Source organism: Triticum aestivum, chromosome 5D, assembly GCF_018294505.1.
Source record: "Triticum aestivum cultivar Chinese Spring chromosome 5D, IWGSC CS RefSeq v2.1, whole genome shotgun sequence".
NCBI classification, from domain to species: domain Eukaryota; kingdom Viridiplantae; phylum Streptophyta; class Magnoliopsida; order Poales; family Poaceae; genus Triticum; species Triticum aestivum.
In genome coordinates, this window is record NC_057808.1 from 542148595 (window position 1) to 542165379 (window position 16785).

The 16785-nt window shown below is 48.1% G+C and overlaps 1 protein-coding gene and 1 pseudogene across 1 annotated transcript; one reads left to right on the top strand and one right to left on the bottom strand.

Annotated features, from left to right (window-relative positions):
* Positions 1-230: 230 nt before the first annotated feature.
* On the bottom strand, positions 231-2587 carry LOC123121160 (uncharacterized; annotated as a pseudogene).
* A 10926-nt stretch (positions 2588-13513) lies between these two features.
* Positions 13514-16754, top strand: LOC123123658 (electron transfer flavoprotein subunit alpha, mitochondrial). The gene is made up of 8 exons (XM_044544216.1): positions 13514-13723; positions 14406-14588; positions 14781-14992; positions 15158-15318; positions 15673-15831; positions 15950-16002; positions 16162-16302; positions 16403-16754. The coding sequence occupies exons 1-8, from the start codon at positions 13640-13642 to the stop codon at positions 16478-16480; spliced, it is 1071 nt and encodes a 356-aa protein (XP_044400151.1). The 5' UTR covers positions 13514-13639; the 3' UTR covers positions 16481-16754.
* The last annotated feature ends 31 nt before the right edge of the window (positions 16755-16785 follow it).

The following is a 16785-nucleotide window of genomic DNA, read 5'->3' on the forward strand; positions in this document are numbered from 1 at the left end:
CAGAAACAGAGTTATTATTCCAATAAAATGGGAAAGCATAGATATTACATTACATTCGAGGATGTAAATCAACAGAAGAGGTGATAGAGGAGCTCATACTGTTGTTCCATGCTCACAGAAACATGGTTAAACCAATAAAACTGGGTAGCATAGGTACTGCATGTCAGCATTACATTCGAGGCAAATAAATCAACAAGACAACAACAGATATGAGGTGAACCTCTCCTGTCCTACGGGTGGCTAGCCTCATTAGTTGAACGTCTCTCATCATAGTTTTGAAATAGCTTGATGTGATCTACGACGAGGCGGATAACGGTGAGGAAGTCACCGCCCCTGCCAAGTTGTGCGATGTGGGAAACTTCGGTGGTGTGGTGGGCTGCATAGCACAGGAACTCCACCCACACCCCGAAGATGACTTGCAGCATCGGCACATCCTTTTCGTTTTTAAGCAGCTTACCAGCGAATTCTGCAGAGAAACGGAAAATGAACATATCCTCCTCGTCGCCCTCACGGTGAAGTAATGACGTCGCAATCTCCTTGGTAGTAAAACACTTTTTATGGTTCCAGGGCCACGCCAATTGACCGTTAGTAATGTTGCTTGGAACACCGCCCGGAAGTAAGCTTGGGTGTAACATTAAAAAACCCATGTAATTAGACAATACCTTTATTGCCTCCACAAGGGGTTTGTCATCGTCTTCAGTATTGAGACGCCTACTTTGGTGCTGATGGTCATTGCAGAAGTAAAGGTAAATCTCGGTCGCAACATGAAAGTTGAGAACGATACTGGCGAAATCAGCGCTCTCAGTTTCCTCGGTGCCACTATTGAGATAACCGCTGAGATCATCAAAGATTCTGTATTCAGTAAGCACAGCTTTGCCCTGTGAGTCCCAGATCTTAGAAGAAACAGTCATTGTTCTCAGTATCCGTGCCAGCACTAGCTCCTTGAACTTTACTGTGATCGGAGTATTGCCTGAGAAATTCATCTTTCTCCACCATGCCTTAAGTACAGATGATTCAGCGATCATGTTCGTACACCTGGTTTGGTTGCGGCAATAGTAATCAAACACATTATGTTGCCCGATAGAATGCAACCATCTTCTTTGGCTTCCCACCTTGGAAAGCTGGCGAAGGCGCATAACCATAGCATTAGTTCGGTCCCATCCTTAACGATGCAAGTACTCGCACGTCCGTGTCGATCCTACAACTCTAAAGACTGATGTGGTTTCCAGGATGATGGCCCCAACCAATAGCAGGTAAGTAATGGAGACATCAACTCTGCTGTGAGCACCTTTACCGTCGTCAAGACGGAACAACAAGAATGCGCTCACCGTGCCAAGCAGTGAGATGGCACGGATCAAGTAGCTAGCCCTGCCAAGTGTGGGCCACTTGCGCCTTGGTGTAAACCAGGTCGTACAAAAGGGAGAGCTCCGCCTCGACCACGTCATACATGTAGATGTCACATTTATACGGCAGACTCCTGTAACTCAAATAATATGCAAGTGCCATACTGAACCGAGTTTCCCGACTGAGATTGGAAAATGCACCCTTGCAAAAATCGAAGATGTAATGAGCATCGAGTAGAATCACCTCCTGTCTATCCATTTTAGCTCTGGTCTCCAACCTGACATTCTCTGTTGAGTAATAGTAGTAGCAGCAGCGTCCGACCGCTGCCTCTTTGGAGAGCCCACACCCTCTCGCCGTACTTGAGGAAACCCACTATGAACATCACTATGGTGGCTGAGACCAAGTTCCAGGTACCGGGTATGGTGTAACGGTAGATGGCGTAACCGGCTCCTGATGCCTGCACCACGAGAGTCAGCAGGTGGCGCCTCCATAGCTGGTTGTCCTCTAGGGAGAAGGCAGTGATGGTGTCCTGTCCACCGAGGTGGAGCAGAAAGAAGGTTGCCCAGAACGCCACAAGCCCTTCATTGCGCGGCTTGCTCTCAAGGGTCATGTGGCCAAGGAGTATGATTTTGCTGTGCAAGTGTGAAACGCAAGAAAAAGTGCCTAATTGCCGACTGATCTTTTTTGTTTTTGAGTTGGAAGTGTTGCATTAATTTATTCAACGATCTGCTCGGGCAAACGCAAGTTTATAGCATCCAAAATACAGAGGGATATGGAACCATGTTTTGCATAGTACATTCCCGGATCTGATTCGTTGAATAGTGTTAACCTCACATTTTCTCCAATAAATTGAGTCTTACGGTGAATTTGCTGCATGCATGGTGCATATCATAGCCGAGCCCGAGATGTATCGGAAACTCACTAGCACAGTGCTCAAAATAATATATGTCACCTACTATAGGGTTGGACAGACCATAGGTGGTCCCTCGTGTCGCTCTCGCGGGCGGCGGCTGGGGAACCCTAGCCCCCACCCCGCGCCCGCCTCCTACACCATCCCCTCCCCTCGCCGCCGCCAGGCGAAGCCCGGTGCGCGTCGGCGACGACGGGGCCCTTCCCTCCCGGCGTGCAGCTGTAGCGCGAGATGCGGCGGCGCGGCGGCCAGACGGCGGCGCGAGCGGGCGGCCAGGCCGTGGCGGCTGCGCGCGGGGGTGGCTCCGGGGCGGCGGCGCGGGCACGGATCCATCGCGGATCTGGTCCTGCGGGCGCGGTCTCGGTCTCCCCTGCTTGGCCGACGGGTCACGGTGGGGGGACTTCTCCTTGCTGAGATCTGGCAGCGGCGGCCTGGATCATCCAGATCCCGGCAAGGATGGCGGCTACCCGTGCACATGAGATGAAGGTCTTCGATCAGATCTGGGTGAAAACCTGCTATTGGCTATTGCCAAGGCCGGCGATGGCGACGCTGTCTGCGTCGTTCCCTTCCTGAAGGCATCGCCATGGAGAAGTTCAAGGCCACTCTCTGCTACCTCCGGGGAAAACCCTAGATCAGTAGATCGGATGACGGCGGCTCTCTGGTGTCGTTTCCCCCTTGGGAGCGTTATTCTTGGAGGTGCACACGGGCTCGAGGGACCGGAGGACGGCGTCTTTGGTGGAGCGGTGCTTCATCTTACACATTGATGATGGTGGCGCTGTGGAGACTCGGCGTCTGATGTGCGCGGAGATGGACTCGCGCAGGAGGAGGAAGCTGTCTGGCGTCATGGTGGCGTTGATGGCAGAGAGGCCTGGCAAGGTAGGTGCTTCAGTTCTGCTCTGAGGATGGACCGAGGGATGATGAAGGTGATGGCCCTTGCAGCGTGCGGTGCTCACTGGGAGTGTGCCAGACCGGTGTAGGACCCAATCCAGGTAGTGGCTTGGATGGGACACCCGGCTTTAGATGTTAGGCTTTGGTGCGATGTCTGTTTGGTATTAGGCCCGGACATTCGGTACGCCTTCATCAAGGGGATAGGAGTAGCAACGGTGTTGCCAAGATGATGGCTTCAGGCTTATTGATGTATCACCTTGTATGGTCTTTGTGAATAATTAATAATATGGCTACATGCATCGTCCAGATGCAGAGGCCGGGGTACATCATCCTTTTCTAAAAAAAACTATAGGGTGACAAATACCTCCATTGAAACTCCCTCTGTAAACAAATATAAGACGTTCCAGATCAACAGTTTAGTGACCTAAAATGTCTTATATTTGTTTATGGAGGGTCTATTTGAGTCGCCGTCAAGGATGTGTTGTTAAATGTGATACACAAATATTGTCACCGAGAGGGAGTTGCAATTTTATTAGGTGACTAAGGGTTTTGTTGTGCGGAAGTTAGTTGTTGGCAAAGATGAAGAGGTCGGACATGAACCACAAAATTGTTAATAGCTAAAATCCAGGAATTCAAGCTGAAATTATCTGTCGGGCAACTCTTTAAACACCTTCAAGGCGTTGAGCTCGTCGTCGACCGACTTGGCAAGGGAAGGTTGGACCATTAGAGGAGGTTCGGAGGTGATGGGAGAAGGGAAGGGAGCAGGTATGTGCGGTGACCCACCATTGCTCCAGGTGGGTTGGTAGGGGTGAAACCTGGTGACTGGAGCTCGGACGGGTGGCTAGAAGGCTGGGAAGGTGGTGTTGGCGGCAATGGTGGGTTGGCGCATGGCGGAAGCATCCTCGACACCTCATGGAAGGGAGGGACGACCATTGAGAGGTGTCGAGGACGGGAAAGGGTTTGCGGTGGTGAGCGCTATGAGAAGGCGGCGGTCAGACGACAAGAAGTGGTAAAAAAACAGAGCAACACATCGAGCTGACCAAAAACGAAGAAATCAAAGGGATATGGAGGCCATTGTATATACCCCCCACCCCCTTCCCGCTTTCCTCTATATTTAGAAGACCAGAGGAGGGGTACTTTTAGAGGCACTCCAAAAATATAGGGATGGAGAGGGCTTAAGAGAATCTGTTGGAGTGCCATTTTCTGTATTTTAGCAGTTCATGAGAGGTAGAGGGAGCTTCGGGAGTCTACTAACAGGAGATATGCGATTAACCTTTCCCATGTAGTTATCCATCAATTAAATCTTATCATTATACTCCCTCCGTAAAGAAATATAAAAGTGTTTAGATCACTAAAATTACAATTCTTTACAGACGGAGTACTTTTGAAGTAGCTCGACGTGATCTAGGATAAAAGTTAGGAATTTAGGGTGTGTTTGGTTGGAGTCATGGACCGGAATGTCATGGGTTCGACCCATTCCCAGGCCCCGTTTTCGCGTTCGGTTGAGATTTGGATCGGCACCCGCTCGTTCCTCCGGACCGAATATTCGGCCCAGATGCGGAACGAGGCGAGACCTCGAAAAGGGCCGGACCACGCGGAACCGCTCGCCCTCGCGCTCTCACGCAGCCCTATCGTCTCTCCCCAGGTGCGCCGCCTCCCCCTCCTCTCTCTCCCCCTCCATCGATCTGAGTGGCGGCGCCGGCCAGTTCTCCCCTTCCCCGCGGCCGGTTCCTGCCTTCCCCGTCGGCTGGCTCCTCCCTTCCCCACCGCCCGCTAACCCCTCTCTTCCTTCTCGCGATTTGCAGCAGAGCAAGGGGGTCTCGATCCGGATCTGGTTGGGGCGGCTTGCAGAGGATTAGCAGCGGGGCGGCGGCGGCTTCCGGCGAGCTGACAGCGGCGGCGGCTTCCGGCGAGCTCACAACGGCGGCTTCCGGCGAGCTCACAGCGGCAGCAGAGACGCAGCACAGCTCCTCACTCTCAAGGTAAACCATCACTTTCTCTTGTATATGGTGCTGCTGCTCATGCATATTCCTAGCCGAGAATGATAGAGAGAGATGGAGACCGTATTGTGTATATGTTGCTGCTCCTCATGCATATTGATGGAGATCTTTATTCCTAATTTGTACCAAAATACATGTTGTCCAGTGTATCTTTGCAATATATATGTTGATGTAAGCATCATTGGTAGCCATATTTTTGATAGTATGCATCACTTGTAGATGGTCAAGAAGATGAACAAAAGAAAAAAGATGGTTAGGGGAGCTGCTGTTTTTGTTGCACTGGCTGCAATGGCAGTCATTGTTCGGGCTGTAATAAGGAAAAGAAGACCACGCATTACCTATGGGCCAATGCATGAAAGAGACCGAATCAGATTTGATTATCTAAACCAAAAAATATGGCAAAGTGATGTGTTGTGTAAAAACATGTTAAGGTTTGAAAGAGCTGCGTTTTTTAATTTGTGTCGCATAATGAGGGATCGCAAGTTGCTAGAAGACAGTCCACATCTTACTGTGGAGCAACAATTGGCGATGTTTTTGCATACAATTGGGCATAACCTTCGGAATAGGGTTGTGTCAGCCAATTTTTGTAGATCATACGGCACAACCAGCATCTATTTTAGAAAGGTTCTTCATGCCATAGGCGAGCTTCGTAATGATTATATACGGCCACCATCATTGGAGACCCCCACAAAAATTGCAGGAAATCATCGGTTTGACCCATACTTTAAGGTAATTTCTAAAACTATTCGTTAGGTATGTAGGCTATATGATATGGTATTTACTACTTGTCACTATATAGGATTGTATTGGAGCTATCGATGGTACACATGTGCGAGCAGGTGTTACCAAAGATGTGGAGCATTCTTTTCGTGGTAGGAAGGCCTTTACAACCCAAAATGTGATGGCAGCGGTAGATTTTGATCTCCGCTTCACGTATGTATTGGCTGGTTGGGAAGGGTCAGCACACGATGCAACCGTTTTAGCCGATGCGTTAACACGTGAGAGAGGCTTACAAGTACCACCAGGTAAGAAGTTGGCTTAGATAGAAATTGTCCATATGTTCTTTGCCTCAAGAAACCATTGTCACAATTATTTGTTGCACCTTTTTAGGGAAGTTCTACCTAGTTGATGCCGGTTATGGAGCCAAGCCCGGGTTCTTACCACCTTTTCGTGGTGTGAGGTACCATTTGAATGAGTGGGGCAACAATCCAGTCCAAAATGATAAGGAGCTATTCAACCTTAGGCACTCTTCACTACGGGTGACGGTAGAGAGGGCATTTGGATCTCTCAAGAGGCGTTTCAAAATTTTAGATGATGCCAAACCATTATTTACTTTCCCGACACAAGTTGACATTGTTATAGCTTGTTGTGTTCTTCACAATTATGCACTATCACAAGGGATTGATGAATTTATTATACCGGAAGTGACATGGACCACCCAACCAATTCGAACATCAAGGCAACAAGCAAGTGACACTAGGGCCGTGGTAGACCGTAGGCTACAAATGGCAGCCCAAATGTGGGAAGATAGACAACTCATGTATGCTAATCTATGAGTGTGGCACACTCCATGTATTTGTATCATTTACTATATTTGAACAATGTATTTGTGATGTTTGGACAACTACATTTGAATTTATTTGATGGCTGGACAGATTGTATCATTTACTATATTTGAACAATGTATTTGTGATGTTTGGACAACTACAATTGAATTTATTTGATGGCTGGACAGATTGTATCATTTACTCTATTTGAACCATGTTTTTGAAATGCTATAATCCATGTTTTCTCAATCTTTTGTTGGCTGGACAGAAGTGGAGAGTGTTGAAGTCACCGCTGCAAGTGGGAGCTCCGCGAGAGCTGGCATCATTGTATGGACCAATTCCATGACGAAAACCATGCTTGGTTTTTTGGCTGGTCTTGTTGCTGATGGGAAGAGAACTTCAAGTGGATTCAGGGATGTGCATCATAGACAATGTGCTGCTGTTTTGAACGAGCAATTCAAGCTTTCTGTCACTGGAGATCAAGTCAAAAACCATCTCAAGAAGTGGAGGAAGATATGGGGAAGGGTAGCCAACTTGAAGAATTTAAGTGGAGCTCTATGGGATGAAGACACTTGCACAATTAGGCTCAGCGAGGAGCACTATGCAGGGCATTGTATGGTATGCTTCTCACCCCACAAATCTGATGCCATTTATGTTTGCATTATGCTAATCAATTTGCACAATGTTTGTAGACCCACAAAGCTGATGCCCCCTTCTTGAATACACCAATTGAACACTATCATGCCATGGCTTCCATTTATGGGACAATGGGGGCCAAGGGGCAGAATGCTAGGTCTGGCAATGATCTTCTTTCTATTGATCTCGAAGACGAGGAGAATGGTGAGGTGAACATGTCACCAAATGTTGGTGAGTCTTCTGACCCCAAAGCACCACCCAAAAAGAAGGCTAAGATAAAGCACGTTGTTGAGGATCCACTAGTTATCACTCTCAAAGATGGGTTCAAACTTGTGGCTGAAGCGCTTGTGAAGTCTAGTGGAGATGATGATGACATACCCGATGACCTTTGGGATGTATTATCCACATTGCCAGATTTTGAAGAAGAGCACCTAGCCCACTACTATGCTCATCTTGTGGACAACCCCAAGACTGCAAGAGCCTTCATGAAACTTACCCAAATCAACAAGTCCATTTGGGTGAGTAGGTATGTCAAGAAGAACTTCTAAATTCGATATGGTTGTATGGTTGCCAAGTATGTGAACTTGACATGTATGGCTGTAGTGCACTTTGATTGCTTTTGGACATTTGGTATGTGAACTTGACATGTGTGGCTGTCAAGTATGTGAACTTGACATGCATGGCTCTATTGCATTCTGATTGCTTTTGGGAAACCTGTGTTTTATGTGTTGTTGAAACCTGTGCTATATGTGCTGTCATTTATATGTTAAGATTGTCAATATATATTGTCATGTTGTCTTTCTTGAAAATACAAATGAAATGCTGCCGAAATTTTGAATTTATATCATTCCATTTTTTATTCCGTTCTTCCAACCAAACAGCGGAATGGAACCAACCCGTTCCGCTCTTTTGCTCCTACCAAACACAGGAATGGAACGGACCCATTCCTCTGGAATGGAACCATTCCATTCCATGACAGTTGGTTCCCCAATCAAACACACCCTTACTTATCGCCCCTGCCATGTTATCTACAGTGGGAAATATCAGTGTTGTAGCGGGTCCCTACGTAGCACATGAACTACATCCACACCCCGAAGATGGCATGCAACATGGGCAAATCCCTTTTGTTTTCAACTACTCCGTAACCTCACTTTTTACAGATCAAAGGGAGTAGCTCGCGAGCAAGAGGTGCATATATAGCGCCTGAAGCCACCGTAACCTCACTCATCGTCAACTAACGACCTAACTAATCCCTTGTAGGTAAAACATTTTTTGTGGTTTTTTTTCAGAAAAAACTTCTAATCTATTCATCTTCAACCATGGTAGTACAACGAACACTAGAAATAATAAATATTACATTCAGATCCGTAGACCACCTAGCGACGACTACAAGCATTGAAGCGAGCCGAAGGCGTACCGCTGTCATCGCCCCTCCCTCGCCGGAGCCAGGCAAACGTTGTTGTAGTAGACAGTCAAAAAGTCGTCATGCTAAGGCCTCATAGAACCAACGCACCAGAACATCAACCGCCGCAGATGAAGAGTGTAGATCAAAAGAATCCAACTTGAAGACACACGAACGAAGACGAACGACAAACAGATCCGAGCAAATCCACCAAACACAGATCCGCCGGAGACACACCTCCACACGCCCACGGCCCACCGGTGATGCTAGACGCATCACCGGAACGCGGGCTATGTAAGATCATGTGGAAATCCGCCATGTAGTAAGCTTGGCTGTATCACTAAAACCCCTATTAGTTAGGGCATCTCCAACGCTGACTAAAACAAACAAGCTAGCTATCCATTCACGGACGCATACAGACGGGTCCGCGGACAGTGATATATGAGCCGGCCATCCAACCATATGTCCGCATACATTCCAAACCGGATTTAAACAAAGTAGACAAATTACATTGATTTTTATCTAAGTCAGAGCACATCCATCACATTTTTGACATATTTCATTAAACAAAAGCAACCGGACATAAATGTCGTCTAAATCTACGGCGGCAGCGCCTTCCAAGACCTTTTTTCCGACGTGACCATGTCAGGCGCCCGTGTCCATGTCCGGCAAAGACGAGACCCGCGAAGTGAAGGTGTGGTTCCCGTCGAGGAAGGGTAGAACACGGGACACGGACCGGCCCACTTGGGACTCGAAGCCCTGTCGCCTAGAATGCCCTACTCCTCCTCATTAGCGTTTGTGACCTGTCCGTCACAGTGGACGTGAGGTCGATGATTGAGGTAGACGGGTCGGCCTCGTCCTCATACCGGCGCCAACTAAGCACAGTTGGAGGCGTGAACAACGCACAACTGTCGGCGTTCTCGTCTGCGATTGCCTGTGCTGCCTCCAAGTCCGATTGTGTGCGAGCATGCGCGGCCTCGTACAGCGCCCGCTGCTCAGCGACAAAGTTGGGGTTCTCCGTGGTCATGGCTGCCACAGCCTCCTTGCTAGCGAGCTCGCCATAGATTTGGCCCTCCGCTAGCCAATGCTACTCGAGGAGGGTGAGGTTGTACCGCTGCTCCTCCTACGCCTACCAGAACATCAACACCGGTAGAGCCGGCTGCACCTCCGCCATGGTGGCATGGAAGTGTGCCTGCATCTGCTCCATGGTCAAGCGGGCATGGAACGGGGCGGCCAGGGGTGCTTTCTCATCATAGGAGGCCATCTCCATCACAGAGTCGTCATCTAAGACCTCTCGGGAGCTAGCCGGTAGGCCGGCCTCTATCCACCTCGCACGGCAGCCCTGCTCCATCAAGAGGCCCTTCCACAACGCGCTAGAGCTCGCGGTCATGGCTTAGGTGGTGCACAGAGGAGGATGTGAAGCAGGACGTAGTGTGGTGCGGTTTGTACTGAGTGTGACCTCATTTAAATAGCGGATGCCGGCCAGGCCAAGTGGCGGGGTGTCTCAATGTGGGCACCGGAGTTGGTTTCACGGCTGTCGTGCATGTTTAATGGCGGCGGGCGAACGGACGGGCAACCCATTTGAAAGCGGTAGATATCCTTATCATCCCGTCCAATCACGTCCTCTATCGCTGAACAACCGCGAATACCGGGATGCGATGCAGGCAGCGCTCTCGGCCGGCACGCTGCTTCAATGCCGACACTAGAGTCGCGTCCGCTCTGGGTCGACTTGAATGCGGTGGTGGTGCTCTGAAGCATCATGAATGCATGACAACCGTTTCACGCGGGAGAGGGTTTTGGGTGGGTTCGGGATGCCGGATGTGTGTGTGTGTGTGGCAGCGGTCCGGCGCCCACAAAGCCCCATTATCTCCGGTTTGTGGAAAAATGGATGTCCGGACCGGACCGCAGACCGATGGGATACCGCGTTGGATGGCAAAATGGGTCCAAACGGATGCGGGTAGTTTGTGGGTTCATGACGTCTGACATCGTGCCGGATTGGCTCCTCGTGGATCCCACGCTCGTGGAGGCCTGCTACTTGTGAGTTGCGTTGAGTTTTTCCCCGAAGAGGAAGGGAAAAGCAATATAGTAGCGGATAGTATTTCCCTCAGTAGAGAACCAAGGTTATCGAACCAATAGTAGTTTCATGCAAACAACCGTCGGTAGTACCTACACACACAAGCGCAAATACTTGCACCCAACGCGGCCAAGAAGGTTGTCAATCCGCTTGTACTCGTTAATTGCAAGATCAAACCTGATAGTTGTTGATAGATAAATTGCAAAGTAAATACATTGCAGCAAAGAAAATAGGGTTTTAGCGATATGATTAGAGTGGACCTAGGGGTATAGCTTTCACTAGAGGCATCTCTCTCATAAGCATAAAAATATGGTGGGTAGACAAATTACTGTTGGGCAATTGATAGAAAAGCACATAGTTATGACATTTCATGGCATGATCATGTATATAGGCATTACGTCTGTGACAACTAGACCGACTCCTGCATGCATCTACTGCTATTACTCCACTTCGATAGCGCTTCTATGCTTGCCTCTATAGGTATTAAGTTCATATCAAACAGAGTAACACATGAAGTATGATGACATAATGTAGACAGAATAAAATCAAGCAATATGATTAAACCCCATCGTTTTAGTCTTAGTAGCAACAATACAAATACCTACCTCGCTACTCCTCCTGTCACAGTGTGAGGACACAACAAGATTGAACCTACTACTATGCATCACTCCCACTGAGGATCTAATCATCAACTTGGTCAAAGAAAACTCATATATCAGATAGCATTACATAGTTATAACAATCACACAAACAAAAGTTCAGAATGTAACTCAGTTACTTTCAATGAATAATCTGATCATAAACCCACAATTCATCGGATTCCAACAAACACACTACACAAAAGAATTACATCGAATAAAACTCCAAAGAGAACATTGTATTGAAGATCAAAAAGAGAAAGAGAGAGCCATCTAGCTACTGCTATGGACCTGTAGGTCCCGTGGGAACTACTCACACATCATCAGAAGGGCAGCAAGGTTGATGTAGAAGCCCTTCATGATCGATTCCCCCTCTGACAGAGTACCGAAAAAGGCCTCCAAATGGGATCGCGGAAGAACAGAGGCTTGCAGCGGCGGAAGAATTGTTTCGGGTCTCGCTCTGGGGTTTTGGAATAATTAGGAATTTATAGCGCTGGAATTAGGTCAGAAGGGGCCACGAGGGGCCCACAAGACATCAGGGCATGCCTACCCTCCCCCCCCCCCAAGGGTGCACCTTGTTGCCTTGTCGTCTCCTTCTAGGTCTTCTTGTCCTCCCCGAAGCTTCTAGGGTCCCTCTGGTCCAGAAAAAAAATCGTCAAAAACTTCCGTAGCGTCTGGACTCCGTTTGGTAAGGATTTTCTATAAAACCAAAAACAGGAAAAAAAACAACAACTGGCACTGGGCACTAAGTTAATAGATTAATTCCCAAAAATGATATAAAATTGCATATAAATTACGTAATACTGATAATATAATAGCATAAAACAATCAAAAATTATAGATACGTGGGAGACGTATCAAGGCCTGGCCCCTCAATAGGTCCAGGACCACCGCGGAGTCCATCTTCTTTAGCTTCCCACCTTGAAAATCCCACAGAGGCGAATAGCCGTAGCATTAGAGCAACTCTAGCAGAGTTTTCATATGGTTCGGATCGCCATAATAAGCGGCAATATGGCGATTTTGGGCCAAAACACACTCTAGCCATGTGGCAAGTAGTTTAACTGATTACTGCAATTTAACTAATTATTATTGTGTGTTGTGAATGTAAGTCGCATTGCGACCAAGTTTTCACCCCCATTTAGGAACGAAGCCGATGATTCTATTCCAGTTCAATGTGCTCCATACGTGATATGGAGGTTGCCCGGATAGCAGAGTTGCTCTTAGTTTGATACCATTCCTACAACTCTAAACATTGATTTGGTTTCCGCGATGATGAACCCAACCAATAGCAGGTAAGTGATGGTCACATCAATTGTTTTGTGAGCACTTCTACCGTCAATGCGGAATAACAAGAATGTGCTTATTTGTGTCAAGCAGTCGCCCTATCAAGTGTGGATCACTCGTGCATTGGTGTAAAACGAGTCGTATAGAAGGGAGAGCTCCGCCTCTATCAAGTTTACACAAAGGTGTAACCAAAAGTTAGTGTCACATTTATACCGCAGAGGTGAACTCACTACTCTGAAATAATTGTAAGCATGACGTGGAACCAAAAGTTATAGATTAACATTGGACAATGCACCCTCTCAAAAATTGAACATGTAATGACAATCGAGTAGAATCACCTCCTCTCTATCTATCTTAGTCTGTTCTTCAATGTCATCCTGTTTTTAAGTATTGTGGGGGTGTTAGAACAAATGACAAGTGTCATTGTTGCCTTTTTGGGGAGCCCTCACCCTCTCATCGTACTTGGCGAAACCCACTATTGAACATAACTATCGTGGCTAAGACCAAGGTCCAGATACCGAGTATGGTGTAGCGGCAGATGGCATAGCCGGCTCCTGATGCCCGCACTAGGAGAGCCGTCGGAACATCACATGATTGACTCAAGGTGTTTGGTTGGGCTTATTTTCGGCTTTTGCACCGGAGCTTGTAAGCCAAAAGAAAACAATCATTCATGGGCATATATAGTTGTTTTTTCTAGAGTTTATTCTCTTGACTTTTTGGTTGAGGGAGTTTATCTTGTTGAATTCATGAGCTCACTCCCCTAGAGTTTATCTTAGTACTTGTAGGCTGACGTGGCGGTAAAATCTCGACCGCGGTGCACACGTGCGCGAATTGGTTAGTCCGTTGCTTGACGTCTCTCTGCTCTTCTTCACTGCATTGCGTTTCTCAGAGCGAGAGAGGGAGGCAGAGTAGGCTCATGGCGGCGGCGTTGGTGGCGGGAGCGCTCCGGCGGGGAAGAGCGGGCGCCGGCGGCGCGGCCGGGAGGACGCTGCGTAGGCTCGTGAGTCCCCTTACCCCTTCCCCCTCCCGCTTCTCCCCTCCCTACGCGCGCGTTCGATCCGATCCGGTTCCGAGGTGGAGCCTCGTCCCCGTCCGATGTAGAGCCGGCGACCGGGGCGATGACGGAAGCACCGGTGGTTGTGGTGGCCAGCCGGACCATCCCGGCGACCGCGGCGAGGGGAGGAGGGGCGAACCAACATTGCCTCTCTGTCTGTCTGTCTGTCTGTCTTGGTGTGCTCGCTCTCTTGAGCGGCTTCATCCCTGCCTGCTATCTGTCTACTCCGCTCCAGGGTAGCGTGTGAATGCTAAATAAAAGAAGAAGAATTTGCGTCTTGATCTTGTAAAGATTTTCATCATAAGCGAGTGGAATCAGCAGGGTTCAGTGGCGGTGTCACACGCCTTGGCCCTGAGATTGGATTCAGCCTATTGCCTCACTTGTCCTAGGTTCAGTATCCATCCTGTACATACCTGCTATGGCCTCTCCTAGTGCTGCGATCTATGTCTGTATCACATGGGTGGAAGCTGGTATTTTTTAACCCACCTTATGCCATTAGTTCTGCTGAATTATAATTGAATTTCCAAAAAAAAGTTAGTTTGCCCTGAGTCTCCTGGAATCCTGGATCCATCCGCCGCCACAGTCCTCGACCCTCGCAGCTTGACTCTGCTCTTCTCCTGCTTGCTAGGTGAGCACTCTGGTCGTGGCGGAGCACGAAGGCGGGCTTGTGAAGCCCTCATCTCTCAGCGCACTTGTGGCTGCCGAGGCCATCGCCAAAGAGAACAAGGTGTCTCTTCTCCTCGGCGGATCCGGACCGGCGCTGCACAAGGCTGCCGAGCATGCTGCGGCTAGCCATCCGTTGGTCAATGAGGTATTGTTACTTACTGGCTACCTCTTGTTCCCCAACATAATAATAGTCTTTGGGCACTAGTCAGCTAGTATATGTGTTTGCATAATTGCTTTTCTTTTTCTTTTGCCATGCTCTGCATTTCAGTTCAGAGAGGGTGAAGAGAAGTTAGCAAGGCAGGAAACAGATCTTCATTTGCTTTCCCTTGCATTGCAGGTTCTTGTTGCGGACTCAGACGTGTTTGCGCATCCTTTAGCCGAGCCTTGGGCCGAGCTGCTCCGCTCCGTGCAGCAGAAAGGCGGATACTCTCATGTTATAGCCTCTTCGACATCGTTCGGGAAGAATTTGCTTCCACGCGCTGCGGCTCTTCTAGATGTCTCCCCTGTCACGGACGTCACTGCAATCTCTGAGCCCCGGGTCTTTGTGAGGTGCGATAGTCCACTCTACTGTTTCGTATTGTTACATGAACAATACAAGATGGACAGCAACCTTTTCTTTTATTCGTAGGGTAGTCAACATATGGCTTGATGTTTTAGCATAGCCAACTCGATGATATATATCATATTTTGACTAATACATACTCTTTTCTTAAGGCCAATCTATGCTGGAAATGCACTCTGCACTGTACGATATACTGGGGAGTCTCCTTGTATGATGAGTATTAGATCAACATCATTTTCTCCAGCTACCGAGTCTATGTCAGAAACTAAAGTTGCGCCTATAACCCAGGTTGATCTCTCTTTCCTCAGTGAAGGTTTGTATAGTTTCCTCACCATATTCTTTTATTATCAACACCCCTTATAGAGTTGTTATTGTTAATTCTGCATTACCTTTCTTGGACCTTGGATCTATTAAGACAATATTCTGACTTCTGCAATGAAAAGTTCAAGGTCTGATTTGAGTATTACTAGATTTCCATTTCCAAACACTTATTATGGTTTACGGTCCATAGTTCAGTCTTGAGCAGGCGCTCATGCTTGGGTGTGTGGGTGGTAGTGTCACTGGTGTGTGCGTGCATCTGCGGGTTGTATTTAGTGGTACAAAACATGCTTTTACGGATCTATAAATCATGCCACGTATTTGTTGAACTCTTTCCTTCGGTGTGCAGCAAGCTCAAGGAAATCTTCATGGGTGAATCTTACATCCCAAGATACAGAACGGCCAGATCTTGCAAATGCACGCGTGGTAGTCACTGGAGGCAGAGGTTTGAAGAGCGCCGAGAATTTCAAATTGTTGGAGCAGCTGGCAGAGAAACTTGGCGCAGCAGGTTTGCGCTTTTACTTGATTGTCCATTGAACCTAGGTGGCACTGAACCTGTGAAGGCCAGGCCTCGTGTAAAATCCATTCCTGTGCACACGGTTTTACGCATTTTCCCCCTTGTGTAGTGGGTGCGACCAGAGCTGCCGTAGATGCAGGATATGTGCCAAATGAACTACAAGTAAGCTCCTCAAGTCTGTCTATCAGAGTGGCATAATCAAATACTAGCAACTAAATGATTCATGTTCTGATCTTGTCCCTAGCTTATGTACTCGGCATACAATCCCTTCGAGTTGGTTACCGTCTGATGTGTCATCACAATGCCCTGATTTCTCCTCAGGTGGGGCAGACCGGGAAGATTGTTGCGCCTGAGCTCTACATTGCTTTCGGAGTGTCAGGGGCGATACAACACTTGGCGGGGATGAGAGATTCCAAGTACATTGTGGCGGTCAACAAAGACGCGGACGCCCCAATATTTCAGGTTCAGCTCCGCTTCCCCCGCAGACTGAGCTTGAAGCATCGAACCCCAAATATCGACCGCTGTTATTGATCCTGCCCTGGTTTTTGTTTCTGCTGCCCAGGTCGCGGATTACGGGATCGTTGGCGATCTGTTCCAGGTCCTCGAGGAGCTCCTGGAGAAGATCCCAGACAAGAAATAAGTGTCGGGAGCGTGTGGCAATCATCCGTCATGTTCCTCGTCAATGCGTGGAAGGGGGTTTCGTCGAAATGTGTCATTGTTGTATGGTTGGCCGGTTAATAAGCACCTTGCTGGATAGCGGTGTGCAAGCAGCATAACTGGAGGAATGTGTTCACAGTTGACATTTTCGAAAACTCATCTCCCCAGTTTTGTACATATATGCACCAGAATATAGAGCGCATGGGAATAATAATGAAGTCGTGGTTAATCCAGCTATTGGTACAACATTTGACTCACTACAAGAGGCTTGTTACTTGTACAAATTTT